Source organism: Puma concolor, chromosome C1 (assembly GCF_028749965.1).
Source record: "Puma concolor isolate L17-30 chromosome C1, mPumCon1.1.hap2, whole genome shotgun sequence".
NCBI lineage: Eukaryota > Metazoa > Chordata > Mammalia > Carnivora > Felidae > Puma > Puma concolor.
In genome coordinates, this window is record NC_141674.1 from 218,658,989 (window position 1) to 218,679,671 (window position 20,683).

A 20,683-nucleotide genomic window follows, 5' to 3' on the forward strand; every position below is an offset into this window, starting at 1 on the left:
CCCTCATCACACGAGCCTTTAACAACTTCAGGATTGTCGCGGACCTTTGAGAAGCTAGGGGAAGCCGTGAGCCTTCTTGCCAGACGAACCTCATTCACGTGCCCTAAGGCCGGGTGCGTTCATCGGAGAAGGCTTTCAGCAAGTTTTGCCAATGGACGTACCTTCGGGTGCTGTTCAGAGCGAGGTCCAGCTCCCCAGCGGGCTGAATCCGAAAACTGCAGCAATGGTGACTTTACTCAGAGCACGATACCGTGAGTCATCAGAACGTGTCGAGATTTTGCGTAGAAGCGGCACGGGCCTGTTTCCGACACAGGTTGTGGTCATTTAGGGGAGTGGTTCCCCAGAGCAGGCCGTGCATTGAGAATCCCCGGAGAGGGGTTGGTGGCATCGACGGGGTCAGGCGGAAGGGGTCTCTCCGCCTCAGTGGCTGAGGCTGCTCCTCTCCTGAGACAGAGGGAAGCAGGGAAGGGTAGCTGGAGAAGGCTGCGATCGCTCTCCAGAGCGGAACGGCACCCTTATCTCGAGGCTCAGGGGCTCCCGGGGAGGCAGGGCTCTCTGGGAGGGAAGCCCAGAGGAGGCCGGGCTGACCCGGGCAGCAGGGAGCCGGGCAAAGGTCAGGGGCTGTGAGGGCTGCTCAGGAGCTGGGCTAGGGGAGCTGAGAGCGTGCGAGATGGGGGGTCTGGTGCCGTAGACGTGACCACGTGCAGAGCGGTCATCGAAACCGCGGTCTGCCACACAGGCCATAGGTGGTTCTCATCACGAATACCACCTTCTCACCGGGCAGTTGTCATGCAGCTTCACGAGCTTGGTGACTGGAAACCACAAACCAAATGAGGTGTTGTGCCTGTAACTCGTGCTCAAGATTTCTTCGTGGCTCCTGGTAACTGGTCATGCGGTCCCTTTTTTCTCTGTGGCAGTAACGAGGGGAGGGGGTGAGAGAACAGAGCGTGTCCCATGGCCCAGGCCCTGTCAGCCTCAGTGGCACACGTCACTTAGCCGGTGGGTGACACTATGGAGTAGGTGACCTCTCCCCCCATCTTCAGGGTACGCAGGTGAGCCTCGGAAGAGTCGAGACTCCGTCCCAAGGACCCCACTGCGGCAGGTGGTACAGCAGGGTTTCACGGCAGGTCCCCCTCTTCTCCGTGCGGACGGTCGCCCCACGGCAGCCGCGAGGTCGCCTCCCATCACCCGGAGTCCCGCCCACTCTCCAGGCGGGAGGTGATAGGACGAAATTCCGCCATAGCAACTCTTGTGCCGTCAAAGAGCAGAAACCCGCAGGCATCCCCGTTTGCCGCTGCGGTATCCGCGGATCTCCACGCAGACGCTAAGAGAAATCAAGAGTGTACCCCGACATTAGCGGGTATTAACTTAATTTTTGCCCCACAGATACCTCGACGGTGCAGCGAGCTGCAGTGTTATTTTTCCCGCAGTCGCTTCCTCTGTGCCCAGCACAGAGACGCTGACATCACTCACTGGTTTTCATTTTTCCTCATCCCCTGAGCATCGATTGAACCCTAGCTAACCCACGCTGGCTTTAGGAACCAAACCTTGAGTGTTTGGAGGTCGGCGGATTCAGATCTCCGCCGCGTGTGCTGCTGGCCCCATGCAGGCGCGATTGAACCCAAAGGCGCTTTTATGGCCGAGGCCCGGCAGAGGGGCCGCGGTCGCATGAAAGCTAAAGTCTTCATCCCCACCACTCTGTGTTTCAGAACAAGAAGAAAACTTTGAGTTTATCATCGTGTCCCTCACTGGCCAGACGTGGCACTTTGAAGCCACCACTTATGAAGAGCGAGATGCGTGGGTCCAGGCCATCGAGAGCCAGATCCTAGCGAGCTTACAGTCCTGTGAGAGCAGCAAGAATAAGGTAAGACCCTTAGCATGCCGCCCCCCGAAATCAAGAGCCGCTGATCGTTAAAGGGAAGTGAAGGCCCCGGAGTGATGCCCCAGGGAGGGGAAGCGTCATGTGATGTGTGTGATGGGCAAGACCCAGTTATCCTTCCTGAACCACAAGCTGAATAATTGAAAAGATAAAAAAAACACTTTGTGTCGATACGTGTCGCGTGTTAGCGTCCTCGCTCAGCCACGTCCGTGCGGCAGCACATTCTAAACCTTCTCTCTCTCAGCGAATCCCAAATGTAAAGCGTTGACCTCCTTGTGGTGCACGATGGGATCTTTTAGTTAGGCTCACGCAGCCACATTGATTTTGTTTTACGCAGAACATGCTCGGGAAAAGAGGGGCAGACTTAAAACGTTAACCTGTTCCCTCACAAGCGCACCAAATTCAAACCCATGTCAAGCTGGAAGACCCAAGTCGTTACAGATGGGCGTCCGGGAGGAGGAGAGGCACGTATGTGAGCGTCCGGGGAGTTTGGCGAGGACGCCGGGTCCGTCGCCTAGACTCTGCTGATGACGCCCGATACGTGTTTTATTCGGTAACCCAGACGGGATTCTTGGCAGTCATTGAGCCAGAAAACAAACAAAATTTAAGCTGCATTTTCTAGATCCCTCCTGCGATACTCCTCCGAGAGGACTCATCTTTCCCATGAGGGCTTCCCTCCGATTCCTGATTTTGGTGGCCTGGATGCTTTCAAACCCTTCTCTGGGACATTTTAGAGTCTTGAAGAGCATTTTGATTGTTCAAACTACGATCAACCGGAAACCGAGAGGCAGAGGCAGACCATCGCCACCCACCTGCGGTTTCACTCGTAACCATTTAAGGAAATTTCTGCCGATGATTTATGCTCAGCTTTGTCATTGAGAAGGGAGTCTGTCTTTCAGAAAGGTGGCATGTCCTACTTGATCACCCTCTTTCACCAGGGTAAACCAGGCCACAGCCATTATTATTATAATGCGATTTGCTTCACTTCTGTAAAGATGTTTTTTACCCAGGGTGGGGAGAATCACTGCCTTTCCTTTTCCGAGTCCCTTGGCTTTACTGAGTCACATCCACAGATGGGGACTCCTGAGGCGAATGCGGGGAAGCTTCCGGATCTCCTCGAGGGTGGGGGTTGGTGACACACGTCCCACACAAAGCATGGGAGTCTAGTTCCAAAACCGGAGCGCAGAGAGCACGTGGCTGCACAGACAGACGCATCCCCAGGCTTTGTACACAATCACAGTATTTCAGGTTAGGCTCTGAATCCAGCCCACGTCGTCCAGATTCAGGAAGAAGTGAATCTCCCGTTGCCTTTTTTTCCATTTCACACACTTGCCAGGCCCTTACCAGCTCTTTGGGAGAAGAGACGGCATCACTTCTGGGCCTGACGCAGACACCAGCCTAAAATGCTGTCCCTTTCTTCTAGCCGTGTGCACCGGGCAGCGGTCTCCCTGGGGGGGGGGGAACCCATGGAGCACCAGGGGGGATGAGGTCGCACCTGTTCACCTTGGATGTTTGAGTGTCAGAGTGCCCAGCATGGAAATCCCGTCCAATTTCCCTCCCAATAGCTGGAGGGAAAATGCAGACCTAGTTGAGAATGAACTCTTGAGAAATTGTAGCTGCCTGTGGGTAACTCAGAGTTGGGGGCGGGCATAGGCATACACACACACACACACACACACACACACACACACACACACACTGCGGAAGTCGGACAGGTAGACGGACGCAGGTAGGCACGTGTACACATAGTCCAGATGCCAACGCAAATTGTTAAATACGCTTTGAATACTTGGGTGTCTAACCAAAGGGATTAAAATCCTAGTGCATTGTGTTAATTACATAGTAGAAGTGAATAAATTGTAATTTCTGTTGCTAGGTAGTGAGCACTCAGTCGTTTCCCATCAAACAGTTGACATGAGTTGGTTCAGCTTATGCATTCTGACATGAAAATCAAGCTTATTTTAAGTGTCCTCTGAAATTTGTTTGGGTTTATCCCAAATTAAACTTACACACCATAAGCCTTTAAAAACAGTACGTAACACCATGGGGGAGGGGAAGGGAGAAAAAAGGAGGGGAAGGAAAAAAAAAAAGAGAGGGAGGGAGCCAAACCGTAAGAGACTCTTAAAAACTGAAAATAAACTGAGGGTTGATGGGAGGTGGGGGGGGGGGGTAGGTGACAGGCATTGAGGAGGGCACCTATTGGGATGAGCTCTGGGTATTGTATGGAAACCAATTTGACAATAAATTTCATATTTAAAAAAATAAAAACAGTACGTATCCTGGGGCACCTGGCTGACTCAGTCCATAAAGCATGCAACTCTTTTTTTAATTTTTTTTAAATGTTTATTTATTTTTGAGAGAGACAGAGACAGAGTATGAGTGGGAGAGGGGCAGAGAGTGAGAGAGAGAGAGAGAGAGAGGGATACACAGAATCGGAAGCAGGATCCAGGCTCCAAGCTGTTAGCACAGAGCCTGACATAGGGCTCAAACCCATGAAACGTGAGATCATGACCTGAGCCGAAGTCAGACGCTTATCTAACTGAGCCACCCAGGCGCCCCAAGCATGCAACTCTTAATCTCAGAGTCGTGAGTTCAAGACCCACATTGAGTGTAGAGTTTACTTAAAAAAACAAACAAACAAACAAAAGTTAGCTTAAAAAGACAGTACATATTGTTTCACCGAGCACCTCTGCTTCCAAAAATTTGTCATTAGTAAGTAATGACAAAAGCAGGCAAAGTTTTAGCAATAAGCAAGTTCTTTACAGCACTGTTTACCCTGGAGAAAAATTGGAAGCCACTGAAATGTCCATCAAAGAAAACTTCATAAAGAAGTTCTTGTAAGTGGAAAAACAACTTCAGATGATGACATTGGAGGACAGCATGGTGCCATTGAGAAATGACAGTCATTAGGCTAAAAGGCAGATCTAGGGGTACGTGGGTGGCTCAGCGGGTCGAGCGTCCGACTTCGGCTCAGGTCACGATCTCGCAGTTCGTGAGTTTGAGCCCCGCGTCGGGCTCTGTGTTGACAGCTCGGAGCCTGGAGCCTGCTTCGGATTCAGCGTCTCCCTCTCTCTCTCTCTGCCCCTCCCCTGCCCACACTCTGTCTCTCTGTCTCTCAAAAATAAACATTAAAAAAAAATAAACTTGGGGCGCCTGGGTGGCGCAGTCGGTTAAGCATCCGACTTCAGCCAGGTCACGATCTCGCGGTCCATGAGTTCGAGCCCCGCGTCAGGCTCTGGGCTGATGGCTCACAGCCTGGAGTCTGTTTCCAATTCTGTGTCTCCCTCTCTCTCTGCCCCTCCCCCGTTCATGCTCTGTCTCTCTCTGTCCCAAAAATAAATAAACGTTGAAAAAAAAAATTTAAAATAAATAAATAAATAAAAATAAAGGGCAGGTTCTAAAGCAATATATGCCGGCGTTTTCAATAAGTACGTGTGTGTGTACAGATAGTGCTAGAAGAATAGGTATCAGAATGTTAATAAAACCGAAGTAATGGGGGCGCCTGGGTGGCGCCGTCGGTTAAGCGTCCGACTTCAGCTCAGGTCACGATCTCGCGGTCCGCGAGTTCGAGCCCTGCGTCGGGCTCTGGGCCGATGGCTCGGAGCCTGGAGCCTGCTTCCAATTCTGTGTCTCCCTCTCTCTCTGCCCCTCCCCCGTTCATGCTCTGTCTCTCTCTGTCCCAAAAATAAATAAACGTTGAAAAAAAAAAATTAAAAAAAAAAAAAAAAACCGAAGTATGGATGATCACATCAACACTTACAAATTTTATATCGCTCCTTTCTCCCTTCTGTATTTTGTTCAACGTGTTGAGGGAAGACAGTTACGTATCTGTTTGAAAACAAACGCCGCTCCCTGCCCCCACCCGCATCGGTGACCTAGTTGCTGTGGCAGCTGAGATAGTCTCCCTATGGAAGGGGAGTCTCCAAGGGACAAAGTGTGGTTTGGACGTGGCTTCCCGGCGAGGAGCCACGGGCTGTGTCTCCCCGCGCTGACTGAGCCCTGATCCGCAGCTTGTAAAGCGGCTTCTCATTCTCTCACCTTTATGGAAGCAGGCACCCGGCAGGGCGTGTTAACCAGCGGCGGCTGGTCCGTGCCCACTCTCAAATGACCCAGAACTTCCCTCCGTCCCCCTTTCTGGTGAAGTCCTCTGATCTGCCAGGTCTTGACCCGGTGCAGGAAGCCTTCTCCATCAGTTACGCTTTTTGCCCAGAGACCTCGGGAGAGGAAGGGATGGCTCGAAGTGGTCCTCGTCCCGTATCTGCTGACAGATGGTTTGGTTTTTCCCCGACGTCTCCAGCGGACGTGGAAACGTGTCCTGGGTTCTTACCTCTTGCATTTGTGTGTCTTCCTCCATGCGCAGTCCCGACTGACGAGCCAGAGTGAGGCCATGGCCTTGCAGTCGATACGAAACATCCGAGGGAACTCCCACTGTGTGGACTGCGAGACCCAGAGTAAGTGTGGGCCGGGGCGGGGGGCTCGGGGGCCGGCAGAGGGCGGCGGGATGGTCCGGCAAAGCCCCCGTCACAGCAACCCCGCTTCTGTCGTGTGAGGGTTATTGTGTCACGTAGGGGCTTTTAAGGAATTGACACATTCTCGCTTGGATTTTATTTTACCACCATATCCTTCGCCTGGAAGCCCCACTGATGGCACCCCAGGTCTCGCTTAGGCCTTGGGCCTCGGCATTCCGAGGAACGGCAGTCACCCCACGCCACGGGTTGGCCGCGCGCCCGGATTTCTGTGCCAAACCCAGGAATTAACCTTTTGCTTAATCAATGATCATGTGCTTGTTTGCTTTTCCATAAAAATACAGTGCCGTTGTTAATTCCCGCCCAGAGATTTCTGGAGTTTGGGGTTTTTTGTTTTGTAATTTCAAAATCATTTTGGCATCAAAACAGTTCTCTTTTTTTTTTTTTTTTTTTTTTTTGCAATGTTAAATTCAGTATATGCTAAAGCATCTGATTGAACTCCCAGACTTCATAATTACTTCTTGGTGCCTTGGAGTAGCCCAGTTTTACTTGGTGCTTCCTGCTGTCCAGTACGGAATATGCTTTTCCCTCTGAGAAAGTCATTTTGTTATTTGTATCCTTGAGGTTAAAGACCGACTTCTAATTCTCTGTACCCCCAGCCCTCAGCACAGCACTGGGCACATTCGGTAGAACTTTCTCCGGCCATGTTTTGTGTCATGAAGGTGTGTTTTGATGAGAGGGAAAGACAGGTGAGACAAGGTGAGAGGCCTTGGCACCGGCCGTGGTGTCACCTGGGAATCGCAGGCGTGCGATGCGGTCCTGGCCGTCCCCGAGCCCGAGCCCGGTGGGCGAGGCGGGACCCAGAGACCACAGAACCCGCCACCGCGGAGAAGGGCTGTTTCCGGACGCCCAGCACCTCCAGCCGCCTCTGTGCAGACACCGGGGTTTGCAGGGAGCAGGGGGCGCCGGTGGGACGTGAGCAGGTGGCTGCAGGAGTCATCGTGTCCGGGGAGCAGCGGGACAGGCAGCGGAGTGGCGCTCGCATGTTGATGACCAGCGTGTCTGCTGCTGGGTTGGAAGCTGGTTGGAGCTGAGGGGGATGAGGGTGCTGAGTGGAGAACGTAGGAGCTTTTCTTCTTCATCTGTAGACACTGGGAACTCCTTCCCGGTGTGAGAGCAGAGGTGAGATGTGTTCTGAGCCGTGCAGCTTGGAATCGAGCCACGGAGGGAGGCGGAGGCTGCCGTGGGGGTGGTCCCGTGAACAGAACAAGCAGACGCGACCTCTGGGCTGTCACACAGGAAAGGGGATGTGCTTGGGGCGCCTGGGGGGCTCAGTCTGTTGACCATCCGGCTTCGGCTCGGGTCATGATCTCACTGATTATGGGTTCGAGCCCCGCATCGGGCTCTGTGCTGACGGCTCGGAGCCCGCTTTGGATCCTGTGTCTCCTTCTCTCTCTGTTACTCCCTCGCTTTCTCTCTCTCTCAAAAATAAATAGATTTAAAAAATTAGAGAAAAAAAAAAGGGGGACACATCTGCTCTGAGCAGCCACTGTGTCGCAAGGCAGGGACGGGAAAGGTCCTGAGGCCAGCGTCCACAGCCCCCACGTGAGAGAGAGGGTCTTTTCTTCAGGTGTCTTGACGCACTTCCTTGAAGCATCTTTTGTTTGAGTTTTTGAATTTTGCTTTCAAAACGTGTCGGGAGATGAAGTTCCAAGAGAGTAGTTATTTGACCTGTGTGTTGTTATCAAAAAGTCTTTAGAGGGGCACCTGGGTGGCACAGTCGGTTAAGCGTCCGACTTCAGCCAGGTCACGATCTCGCGGTCCGTGAGTTCGAGCCCTGCGTCAGGCTCTGGGCTGATGGCTCAGAGCCTGGAGCCTGTTTCCGATTCTGTGTCTCCCTCTCTCTCTGCCCCTGCCCCGTTCATGCTCTGTCTCTCTCTGTCCCAAAAATAAAATAAACGTTGAAAAAAAAAAAAAAAAAAAAAAAAAGTCTTTAGAGTTAGAATTCTAAAAGCACAAAATCTGAAAGCTCTTAGAACCTCCGCTAGGAAAGACACCTATGATTGCTTCCGCCATAGAGCTAGAGTCCTTGGAAAGGGCCGATTCCGTGGCTCACAGGCTCCGTGGTATGTGGTGCATTGGAGGCCAAGAGTCCTTTCTGAGAGCAGGTAGGTCGCTCAAGTGCCAAGGTGTGGGGGGTGAGACACAGAGCAGCGGGAGAAGGGAGGCTGGTGCGGGGGTGGGGGGCGCCACCCGAGTTGGGGGGGGCGCCACCCAAGCAGATATTCAGGGACAGAGGGAACAAGGAGAGGCCGAGTGTGACAGTTGCAGAGGAAAAAGAGGTCACGGGATCCCATTCCGTAAACATCTGGTCTCCACCAGGCCCGCACTTGTCTTCTGTGATGCTCATGACTGTAAATGCTGGTGTGGCCGTGGGCCCCACGTACAGGGGAGGAAATGGGGCGTCTGAAAGTCCGAAAATAGCCGATTTTGGTGCAAGTGCCGGGAAGTGCACCACCCACACCCTCATGATGAACTGTGAAACTCCCACAGGGCAGTTTGGCATCGTACATAAAAAGCCGTAAGCAAGTGGCCGCCCCACACTCCAGCTGTGCCCTCCAGGCGCCAAGCCCGTGGGGATGAGCAAAGGGCCTCAAAGACCTGGCTTCGAAGGTGTTCAACACAGTGCTCTTTATAGAGCAAAAAGTCGGAATATCCCACGTCTGCAAAACCGGAAGAACCGTTCGTGGGGATGTCTTCTCGGTGAAATAATGTGCAACCTGAACAAGTCGTGTAAAAAATACACGAATGGAGATGGAGAAACTTGGGAATGCACTGGAAACGAAAAAGTATTTAGGCAGTGAGTCAGGGAGAGCCCAGTGAATCATTTTCGGTATTTAGGTGGAAAAGATCTGTAAGGATGTATTCCAGAACGTCGACCCCACTTGTCTCTGAGCGGTAGGGTCCTTGGTGATGGGGGTTGTCTCGATTATTTTATAAGTGAGCGTGGATGCGGAGGAAATTGCACACTGGGTGGTCTGTGTTTTGGTGTGTGTGAGTACGAGGTCAAACGTTAAATGTGAGAAAAGGCTCTTGTTTCTGGGTGTTGGAGAAGAAAAGCTGTTAAGGTTGCAGCTCTCTGCCGGCCCGAGAGAGCCTGCTTGCTCCTCATGGGCTCCCGTCCAGGGAGCTGGCCCTGCCTGAGCCTTCCGGGGGACCGCACAGGACACCCCCCAGTGCCCTGAGCATCCGAGCTGAGAGGTCATCTCTCACTCTTCCAGGGGGTCTGGCGGGAGGGGGCGGGCCCGCCAGACCACAAATGTGGCTTCCTTGGACATCACGGGGATCTGGGCTCTTGTGTTCTACTGACGCCATAATCCCCTCTTCAAGGGGGGCCTCTCATTGGCATGTAGCCGAGACTGGTTTTTATTGTTCTTATTCTTACTGACTAAAGGGCTTTCTTTTCCATTTTGTTTTCTTTTTTTTCTTTTCTTTTTTTTTTTCTTTTGTTGAGAAAAGAGAAATTGAGCCAAGACAGACAGTGACTGTTTCTGGTCCCAGGTAGCTTTGTGTGTTCTCCGCTATAGTCTCGCCATGCTGTGCCTGTCAGCTCCTTTGACTTCCAGAAGGTTCTTATCAAACCACGACGCAAAGGAAGAGATCCGTGTCCGCCCCGGCAAGCTGCCTTCAGGACTGTGTACCATTGGCGACAGCATGGCTGTGCCTCTCTGGGAGCCCTGGAAGTGGCCGAGCCCCTCCACACAGCCCAGTGGCACCCCCGTGGCACTGCGGGCTGGCACGGAGCTTCGCTGGGGGTTCGCTGGTCACAGAGGGCCGACATGGGGCTCCGTGCCGGCCTGCAGGAACAGAGCGGGCCCTGCCTGGCATGTCCATCAGCTAGCAGTGCTCAGGGGGTTGCCTCCTGGTTCCCTCCGTTGTCTGAAGGCAGAGACGCCCTAAGGGGCCCACCCCGCTGGGGTCCCTTCTCCCAGAGCTTTGGCAAAGGGCCTGGCTCTCGAGATAATGGTGGGTCAGTGCTGATGGCCACAGGAGACATGGGCCACCCGGACGGAAGACTGTCAGTGCCAACAGTGCTTGATCTGTGGCCAGAGAGGGTACCGGTTTAGATGTGACGCCCACCTCGGAGAGGGACAGGATCAAATCCAGGGAAAGCAGCTGCCCTGTCACCTGCGATGGGGCAGGGCAGGGGCGAGAGCAGGGCACACGCTCCTGTCCTCCACCGCGTGGTTGGAGACAGGTGGCAACAGCCTCCATCACCAGCCATGATGGTGGCTACACAATGAACTGTCACAACATGAAGAATTTTTCTTTTTCCACATTCGGTTACTTACTTTGAGAGAGCACATTTGCATGGGAGAGGGAGCAGAGAGAGAGAGGGAGAGGGAGGGAATCCCAAGCAGGTTCCATGGTGTCAGTGCAGAGCCCAGCGCGGGGCTCTGTCTCACACATCGTGAGATCATGACCTGAGCCAAGATGGAGAGCCGATGTTTGACCGACTGAGCCACCCAGGCTCCCCAAGCACTGTTTTCAGTAGAAAGTACTTTGGATATCATTAAGTGCACAAAATCAAGAGAAAGCTTTTTTCTTGCACGTGAATATGCACAGGTCAAAAAAATGAGTTGACCATAACGGAAGGGGGTGGTAGTTCTAAAGTTTTCTTTCTTTGTTCTTTATACGTTCCTTTAAATGAGCTTATTGTTTTTATAATTATAAAAGGGTCTTAAGATTGAGAGGGACTTGAGGATGTGGGTTCCCCCCATTGGCAACTTATTGTCCCCTCTGAGGGTGGGGCCCAGTGGTCCAGTGGTGTCCAGTGGTCATGTGGGAGGAACGTTATGGAAGGACCACTGTGTCCCGTGGTCTTGTGGAAGGAACGTTGTGGTAGGACCACTGTGTCCAGTTATCATGTGAGAGGAACGTTGTGGGAGGACCACTGTGTCCAGTGGTCATATGGGAGAAACGTTGTGGGAGGACCACTGTCTCCCGTGGTCATGTGGGAGGAACGTTGTGGGAGGTCCACTGTGTCCCGTGGTCTTGTGGGAGGAACGTTGTGGGAGGACCACTGTGTCCAGTGGTCATGTGAGAGGAACATTGTGGGAGGACCACTGTGTCCAGTGGTCATGTGGGAGGAACGTTGTGGGAGGTCCACTGTGTCCCATGATATTGTGGGAGGAACGTTGTGGGAGGACCACTGTGTCCCATGGTCAATGTGGGAGGAACATTGTGGGAGGACCACTGTGTCCAGTGGTCATGTGGGAGGAACGTTGGGCTCCAGATGCCACATCCCCTTCTGTGGGTGATCTCCCCTGGCTTGTGAACACAGTACCCCCCCATCTCCAGTTCAGTTGTGTCCCCGTAGGGCTTGGGGATTTCTGTGTCACTTGGGATTTGGGGCTGTGGAAACCCCCACCCACTTGTTCTTCCTGAGAATGTGCCAGACTGCGTGGAGACACTGTCCGCACAGCTGGTAGACCCCAGAACCCTGTTTCCCAGAGTGGGTGCCCATCGGTGGAGGGAGTCCGTGATGCAGGGAGTTTGGAAACCCACAGCATCCTCCTCTTGAGGAGCCGCGGCCTCGGGATATCTGTGCTTCTGGGAAATCCTGCAGCGAAGCTAACTATCAAACAGGGTCCGGACTCATCGGATGGCAGAAGCCTTTGTTCAGAACCCCTGCTGCCAACCGTCCACCGGGAACATGCTAACGAAAGTCTCACCCCTGAGAGCCCTCGAGAACCCGAGAGCTTGGAGCCCTGGCGTGGATCTCGCCAGCATGCCTGACCTTCATGGACAGGCTGGTAGAAGCAGCTCAGTCTCTCCACTGCCCCAAGGCCCCCTCATCCATGATGCCTTGCTGCCTACCCGGTCAGAGCTGATCCCTCCCTCCTGGCTGGTCTGCGACGCCCTGGACGGAAATCACTGGCGTGAACTCCTTCCACCATGTTCTATTAATGTTGTCAGTGCCTTTCTCTCTCGTGTCCCCCTGGATCTCAGGGGCCCCGTCATTTATCTTTGTGGACCCTAGGCCCACACACAGGAAGGGACACCAGCCCCAGTCCCCCAACTGTAGATGTCCCAGAAAAACTTAAAGTAGGAGCACGTTCAACCTCCGGCTTCTGTCGCTTGCTCTTTCCTGCAGGCATAGACAGGAACTGCAAATTACGTAACCGTCAGCCTGACATCCTTGGGTCTTTGCCCAAACGTCGCCTCAAAGAAGCCTTCCCTGACCACCCCTGGGTTTAAATCACACACGCGAATCCGTCTCCCTCTTCTCCCTAGTGGGGTTCTCTCGGGGCACACCCTTACCAACGCGTTGTGTGTTTGTGTGTGTTGTTCTCGCTCTTTCACTGTCGGTCTGCCCCGGAGAACCCAAGTCCCACATCTCTGTTTGCAGGGGTGTTTGTGTTCCGTTTGCTGCTCTGTCCCCCGAACCTGGCACGGAAACAGCGGTGGATTTGTGAATAAACGTAATTCTAGCCAACACGGAGCACTGCGTTTCCATGTGTGGTCACCTCACAGCATTTAACGCTCGGACAGCCCCACGGGGACGGGCCTCATTAGCCTCATTTCCATCCATGGCCTGGAGAGCAAGAGACATTTGCAAGGGGCAGACGGGGCAGGAGGGCATGTGCTGACAGGCCCGTGGGGGTCCCTGTGCTGGAGAGGGAGGGCCCTGAGGCCGGAAGGGGAGACAGGAGATGATTCAGAGCTGCCAGGCCATGTGGCCTCACCTGTAGGCCTAAAGTGGCAGCCCAGGGCCGCGACACCCCAACACGTCCCGGGAGGTGCGGGGGGGGGGGGGTGTGACTGGTCAGTTCTGCTGACGCCTGCTAAGTTGTCGTTCTCATCTGTTGGAGCAGAGGCAAGGCCATCCTTCCTGTGGCCCCAGTGGCAGGGCACTCAGACAAGGCCACGTCCCTGCAGCCCTTGGACTTAACTGAGGTGACCCCAGGTCACAGCAATGCTTTACTCTCCTCTCGCCCTCGGTATTTCTGATTCTCTAGCTTTCATGGAGATCCACGTGTGGTCGTTGACTTGTGTCCTGTGCGTGCTGTCTCTCTTCTGGGGACACCACAGCAGGGAGGCGTCTGAAGCTCATGGGGGAGGGCAAGGCGACAGTGCATTGAGTTCTTTTTTTTTTTTTTTAATTTTTTTTTTTTCAACGTTTATTTATTTTTGGGACAGAGAGACACAGAGCATGAACGGGGGAGGTGCAGAGAGAGAGGGAGACACAGAATCGGAAACAGGCTCCAGGCTCTGAGCCATCAGCCCAGAGCCCGACGCGGGGCTCGAACTCACAGACCGCGAGATCGTGACCTGGCTGAAGTCAGACACTTAACCAACTGCGCCACCCAGGAGCCCCAACAGTGCATTGAGTTCTAAACCGGGGGTCGGGGGTGGTGGGGTCCTGTGCCCATAGGAGAACTTGGAGAATGGTTGCAGTGGTGGGGCGGGCAGTGGCACCTGGTGAGAGAGACTTCACACGGCTCAAGTGAGCGGCATGCGGTGACCCTGGGGACAGTGTGTGAAAGTATTCACCAGCGGTGCTCGGTGATGGGTGGAGGTGGGCACGGGAACCTCACGGCTTCCTAGGACGTGTGCCCCGCCTCACGCCAGCCCTGGGGACAGGTCCCTTGCTGTTATTGGGCTGTTCTCTCCACCTGAAACTATACACCGGGGCAAGCTATGCAGAGAGGTCACGAACGGGAAGAGGTTGGCACCCCTGACCCTACCCCTTCCGCAGGGAAGGTGCCGTGAAACGGGGCACGTGTGGGGAGCACCGGGGACAGGAGGAAGGGGACGGACATTGAGAGACTGAGGTGCTTGGTGATTGGCTGGCTGTGGGAGCGATGGCGAATCAGGGTCGAGTCCCAGGATCCCGGCTTAAGTAACCGGTGAACCGGTGCCATTTGCTGGGATGGGGTTGCCCCTGGCAGGAGACGACGTTCAGTGAAACGTGGACCGGGAGGTCCCTGCAGGATTTCCAAGTGGAAATGTATGACGGTAGTCACGTGTGCAGCATGGAGAGAGGAGCGTATCTGTGTTCACTGAGGCAGATGGTAGCTGTGGACAGTTGTTAACCATCGGGTAACACCGAGATCTGTGGGTTGCATTGAGTTGGCTTAGGAAAGAGTATAGAATCAAGAGACAAGCCTACAGGACCCCCTGAGGTAAGGGGCGGGTTCAGGAGGAAAAGTCGGGAAGGAAATCAAGATGGGGAGCCAGACAAGTGCTAGAAAGATCCAGGGAGGGTACCGACCAAAAAGGCATCTGGAGGCAGTGTAGTAAGGAGGGCTAACCAGAGATCAAGTGAAATGATGGTTAAACACAGCCCTTCAGATTTCGCGTGACCTGGTGACTTTGGCTGCCCTGCTCCAGCGGCAAGGTGGGGATAGAGGCCAGGTTGGGATCGAGAGGTACAGACACAGAGGTGGTGGGTGTAGAAGTAGGGCTGTGAAGAGGCGCAGCAGGGGTGTCCCGCAAAACATTCACCACCCCACCTTCCTCTCTGATCATCCCACAAGGCCCAGGCTAAGCCTCCTCCATGCAGCCCTCCTTCCTTCACCTGTGATGGCCGACCTCTTCCTTCCCACTCTGCCTGTACATTTACTCTTTAACTGTACCCTTCAGTGTTTAGTCTGCATTTCCTTACTCTGTTTATTTTTATGGTTGACTATTGCTGTCATTAGTTGGGACGTACATTTCCTCTTCCCAACCACAATGTCTCTGAGTCACGGACCTCTCTTCTCTTCCATCTCCCCCATGGTATCCATCACCGCTTTCCATGGTGTGTATGAGATACGAAACAAATGGCTGGCTGATTTCTGGTGAATGGGTACAAGGCCCCTTGACTCTTCAAGGGGACCTGGAGTAAATACCGATTATTCCTGGATGACTTAAACCTTACTTGATTCTGTCGGTGGTCAAAGCCATTGGCTGTCAAGGTGAGAGCTATCTTTGCAAATCCCCCTCAGCTCTAGAATCTGGCACGCAGCCCACCTGGGGCCTGCCTTCTCAGTCTTCCAGTGCTGCCGGCCAGTTTCACACTGGGCGTGACCCAGCTCAAGGGTTCAAGTTGTATCCCCTAAACTCATTCGTTGCCCTTGGTGCATCGTCACAGCCTAAAGCGCTGCCATTCACTCTGCAGGTCAGGGTTGATCCAGCGAGGTCATCACCTAACCAGTGGACCCTGCCCACCATCTTGCCAGCAGTAGTAGATAAGTCGGAGTTACTCCAGTGGTCCCCCTTATGTAAGATCGCTGAAAACCATGTCTTCATTGTCGTGTGCCTGCCTGCCTTTTGGCTTTGAAATCTGCAAATGTGTCCATTTTATGACTATTGAGAACTCAGATATGCCTGTGGTTGCTGAGGTAGTTGTTTACAAGGGATGCCGTAGCGCTCTCGAGTGCTCTCTTTCCTTCCATCAGCAGCCACAGTAGATGCAAGTCATGTATGGTTCTTTTCCACGTGCATCTGCGCTCTCGAGAATGCTACTGTCAGGGAACTGGGAAATGCATTTCTCTGTCCAAATCACTGCCGGCAGCTGTTTTTATCATGTAGGGAAATTCCTAGGCTTTGGCCGAAGCCAGATTGTCAAAAGGCGCCCCCAACATATCCAACCTTCTGAGATGCCTAAGACGCTATGGAGTCCTGGCCAGGGAGCATTTCCAGGCCATGTGATTCCAGGGAGGGACTGCTGGGTGTGAGGTCTAGCAACTGGCCTCTTTGTTCCTGAGATCCTAAGGGCGGTTAGAATGAGTGGTGATGGTCTGACCCCCTGTTCCTCTTCCCACAGATCCTAACTGGGCCAGTTTGAACCTGGGAGCCCTCATGTGCATCGAGTGCTCGGGGATCCACCGGAACCTAGGCACCCACCTTTCTCGAGTCCGGTCTCTGGACCTCGACGACTGGCCCATCGAGCTCATCAAGGTGATGTCATCCATCGGGAATGAGTTGGCCAACAGCGTCTGGGAGGAGAGTAGCCAGGGGCGGACGAAGCCCTCGCTGGACTCCACAAGGTAGGGACGTGGGAAGGTGTATGGCTCGGGGGCATTCCGCCAACAGTTAGACAACTGGAAATGACCTTACTGCTTACCGACAGGCTCAACATGCATGGCCCTGGCAACCTGTAGGAATAGTGAGGAGCCTGCACAGAAATGTCTGTGTTTAAAATTGGTGTTCAGCAGACGTGGATAATTCAGACTCCTTAATTTTTTATGTTTGTTTTTACACCTTGGGGATTCCTCTCTCCCTCTTAGAAATGTATTAAGCTTCCGACCTTATGAATATATCACTTTAATTAATACATTTCTAATAGGTGTAAGCTGTGCTGTTAACACTAATTACGAATTTTTGATTCTTTAATGTTGTTATTCTTATATGTTTGATAAGCATCTGCTCAGTTGGTTTCCCTCGCCCCTCCTACACACACACACACCCACAATAAGTGAGTTTATAGTAACAAAATATATTTTATTTTCCTAAAATATATTTCTAACACATTTAATCAGCCAAGTTCGGCATAACGTATGGTGAGTCCTCATTAATGTTAATTGTTACGCAGTGTAAAAAACGCATTTATTTTGAGCCCATTTATTTTCTCATTTTTCATTTACAGCTATTATAAACCGTTTTTGAGTACACATACATATTTAATGTACCTAAGAGGTGATAAAATGGCATGTCTTCCGAGAAAGCCTGCTTCATCGAGGAGAGTGGGTCATTCCATCTCGGCGGGCGGCTGCCCCCAGGAGGAGGCGTCCAGGGTCACGTCTCCACCTCTGACGGGGGGGCAAGGGGCTCGCTTTCCGCTCTGGCCTCTCGGGTGTGTGAAAAGAGGGACGGAGAGAAGGGGTCTCCCATCATTAGCACGTTTTAAAGCCCTGTGGCTTGTTTTGCTGGGGATGAGACCGTGTGCCAGTGCCCATGGCGGTCTGTGGTGGTGCCCCACTTGAGGCGTGAGAAGGCGGTTTCTGCCGCTGAGCAACAATAATGCGCGCAGCGTCGGTGGACTTTGTTTTACGAACGCTGAAAAATGAATTTGTGGTGCCACCTTCGGTTCACTTTAGAGAATGAAGCTGGTGTGTTATTAACCTGCTCTTCACGTCAAGCGTCCTGTGGGGAGGGGGGGCGAAGGGAGCAAGAAGCACCCAAAGCGTATTTGTCTGGTGTTGCCTCAGTTGGCTGGGTGAGCGGCTCATGGGTGAACTCCAACACGCAGTGCCTACGGGGACAGCTTAACTACAAACTGAAGAACCAGTACCCTTTTCTGAATTTTTTATCTTGACCTGTTTAACGCTAACATAGAAATTAGCAGGCCATCAAGTAGGAGCATTCTTAAAAGACAAATTTATGTATTATTAATATCTGTTTTTTCATAGATATGGTTTCCTTAGGGGATAGTTAGGTCTAAAAGCGAAATATGATTGGAAATCAGATTGAGCTTAATGTAGGAGTGCAGAGAACATTGAGATAAGTTGGGAAAAAAATTAATCATGCATTTTATTGTTTGTGTGTTAAAGGAGCAGATATGTTATTTGTAATACCCTGAATTGGAAAAGTTTGTTTTTCTAAATCTATCATAATTAGCTACTGTTTAGAGTGTTCAAAGATACGGGTTGATACTTTTAACTGATAAGTGTTTTATATTAATTTCATCTTCATTCATAAGTGAAGGTTGTGTGCGTACAGGCACTTGATTGTTCTAATTTGTACATTTGAGTTAAGTTCTTGAGTGCATAACTTTCTCTTCTCTCCAGCATTGTACACATCCCATGTTTATACTTTGGACACGTTTTATAGTCTTCCTTTCTCACATACGAAGTGACTGCAGCAAAATCCCACCTTTTCTTGGATCCCATTCGCTGTTGGCTAAGAGCCGCTGAGTTTCAGCCCTCTCTCTAAGGCTGTGGTGATGGTGATGTTGCAACGTGGTGTTTCCAAAGGGAGCTTTGGAATGTCTAAGAGGATGAACAGCTTTGAGAATTGAATGTCTCTTCGTGCCTTTAGTAATTCTCCCAGGGAGTTTTGTTTTTAATTTATATTCAGCTGTTACTCAGCGAGCGCTTTCTTGTAGAAAAGAAGCGATAAATGGTGATTTCGCACCTACAGTGATTTGTGAATGTTCCGGGGGGCCAGCTGAGGGTTCCAGGACTCAGGAGAATTCACAGTATGGAGGGATTCCTATAGCCGGTGTGTCCCAGGGAAGTTTCACTGGAGAAATGGCACCTGAACTGGACTTTCAAATGTGGGGTGATGTCCAGGCCTGGGGGGGGGGTGGGGTGTGTGGGGGGAATGAGCATGGCCTGGGCAAAGTCAGGGCCTGTGGGGGAGTACAGAAACGGGGGAGTCACCACCCATAGAGCTGGGCCACCAGGTAAATGAGGAGGAGGGGGGATGTTGGGGCCAAAGCAGAGCAAAGACTGGGGAGAGCCTTTGAACTGGGTGTATTATAACAGCACCTCCGGAGTGGCCAGAGGGTGAGGGTTTAGGGGTTCACGTGTGATCCGCCTGATCCAAGAGTGCTAAAGGCAGCTAGCAACGTTGTTGGACAGGATGGAGAAGAGGCAGGGAGGCCAGTTGGAAGGCTGTGGTCCCGGCGGGTTATACCTAGAAAGGCGTAGATATACACCGTCAAAAACAAAGAAACAGCTTTGCATTAGTGGTGCACCAATAATTCAAACCCTCACCATCTTCACTGCCTCATGCAGTTTCCTCACATAGAAAGGAAAAACGCAAAGTTGGGGCTAGAATCTCCGCGTGGAATTCGGTCTGTGAAAGGAGAGTGGATATGGAGCCTGGATCCCGCCATCCTGGGACAAGGAAACGTGCCCCTCCCCCCCAACACCCACCACCTGTGGTCTCTGCAGAGACCATGATCGTTAGTCCGAACAGCAGCGGGGAGGGGGGAGGTCTTCTAACCTGGCCCTAAGGTAATTTCTAAAAAGAAATACTTTAATAAATTTTTATTCCTATCCAAGGAAAGGCCAAGTGCCATGGATCCAGCTTTGGATCTCTTTGGAAAAGAGAATCTTTGGAATTCTTTGGAAAAGGGCGCAGCTGCGTTCCCAAGCAGCCCCGTCCATTCCGTCTTGTTCAGAAGATTCATTCTGACAGTGGAATATAATTAGAAATGGGCCGTTCTTCCCCAAACACACACGGCGCGCACACACACACACAGTTAGGACCGTGGGGAAGTAGAATACAGCCCATCTTTCTGCAAAGAAACAACCGGTTCCCCGAAACCACCTCGTACCGGCGTCACCCAGGCCTGCGGGTGAGTTGGGAAAACAGGCGCCTTTGACCAGCTGGCTGGCCTTCTGCTCGCTGTCCCTGCACCCCTGATGAGGGCAGCTTCGGACGGCTCGTAATTGGTTCCAGGGATTCTCAGCCGCCCTGAGAACTGCCGTTCAAGCTGGAGCAGCGTTGTGATCAATCGAAGCTGACGGCGGTGAAGCGGTATTGACTTCCCCTTCCTAAACCGGGGAATCATTAGTCAAGAAAAGCATCTTTTAATTACTCCCAGGAAGAAAAAAAAAAAAAAATCTTTTTGGATGGATTCTGCAACAACTGCCATTTTTTCCCAGTGCATTCGATATTAAATTTATTGTCTCAGGAGGGGAGAGGATGCCCTTCACCCCCCCCCCTCGGTAATGGAGGTTTAATTCAGAGAAAGGAGCAGGGTAGAGGATATCGATGCCACGACAATTAACTACGTCTGGGGTGGAATCAGAATTCCCCTCTCTAATTGCTATTGATATCATTTAAGCACACACTTAAAATATTGATTTTAAGTGCAGATGCTGAAGTAGGAGAGCGGCGGTGACAGTGGATGGAATTTACTAGATTTTAGGGGCGTAAGGAGGGGCAGCGGCAGGCTGTCTGTGGGGCGAGGACTCCAGGACGCTTGGCGTGCGAGTTGCGTATCGCACCATACGCTGTGTTGTTGTGTGCGGTCGGGGTGTGGGGCCTACAGCAGCCAGGCGGGACTCTGGTCCCAGTGTTAGCACGCACGTTGTGACCATAGGGCGAAGTCAGGGAGCTCTTTGGTGACCCTTTCAAATCAAGGAATCGTAGGCTCGGAGGCAGAGACATCAAGTGCACGTTTCTCGAGTGAATGAACAAACAAGCAGACGAGCGCATGGGGCAAAGCAGGAACGGGTCCGCTTGGAACCCACGTGTCCAGTGCTCTTGCTGACCTGAGCGTCGAAATTCCTCGCGCGTTCGTGGAGGAAATTGGGGCTCCCATGTTCGCCAGCACGCGGCGAAGGCGTCCGTCCCTGCAGACCTCTGGCATCTTCCCCTCCCCGGCCACGCGGTG

General features: G+C 52.4%; 1 protein-coding gene across 10 annotated transcripts in view; it reads left to right on the forward strand.

The window, feature by feature from the left end:
* AGAP1 (ArfGAP with GTPase domain, ankyrin repeat and PH domain 1) overlaps positions 1 to 20,683 on the forward strand; it is a 557,314-nt gene that overhangs the window by 473,304 nt on the left and 63,327 nt on the right. For all 10 annotated transcript variants that reach the window (XM_086720009.1, XM_086720010.1, XM_086720001.1 and 7 more), the window contains 3 exons: positions 1,710 to 1,864; positions 6,240 to 6,330; positions 16,160 to 16,382. In XM_086720009.1, coding sequence (XP_086576135.1) covers positions 1,710 to 1,864; positions 6,240 to 6,330; positions 16,160 to 16,382 — 469 coding nt within the window. The remainder of the gene's footprint in view (positions 1 to 1,709; positions 1,865 to 6,239; positions 6,331 to 16,159; positions 16,383 to 20,683) is intronic.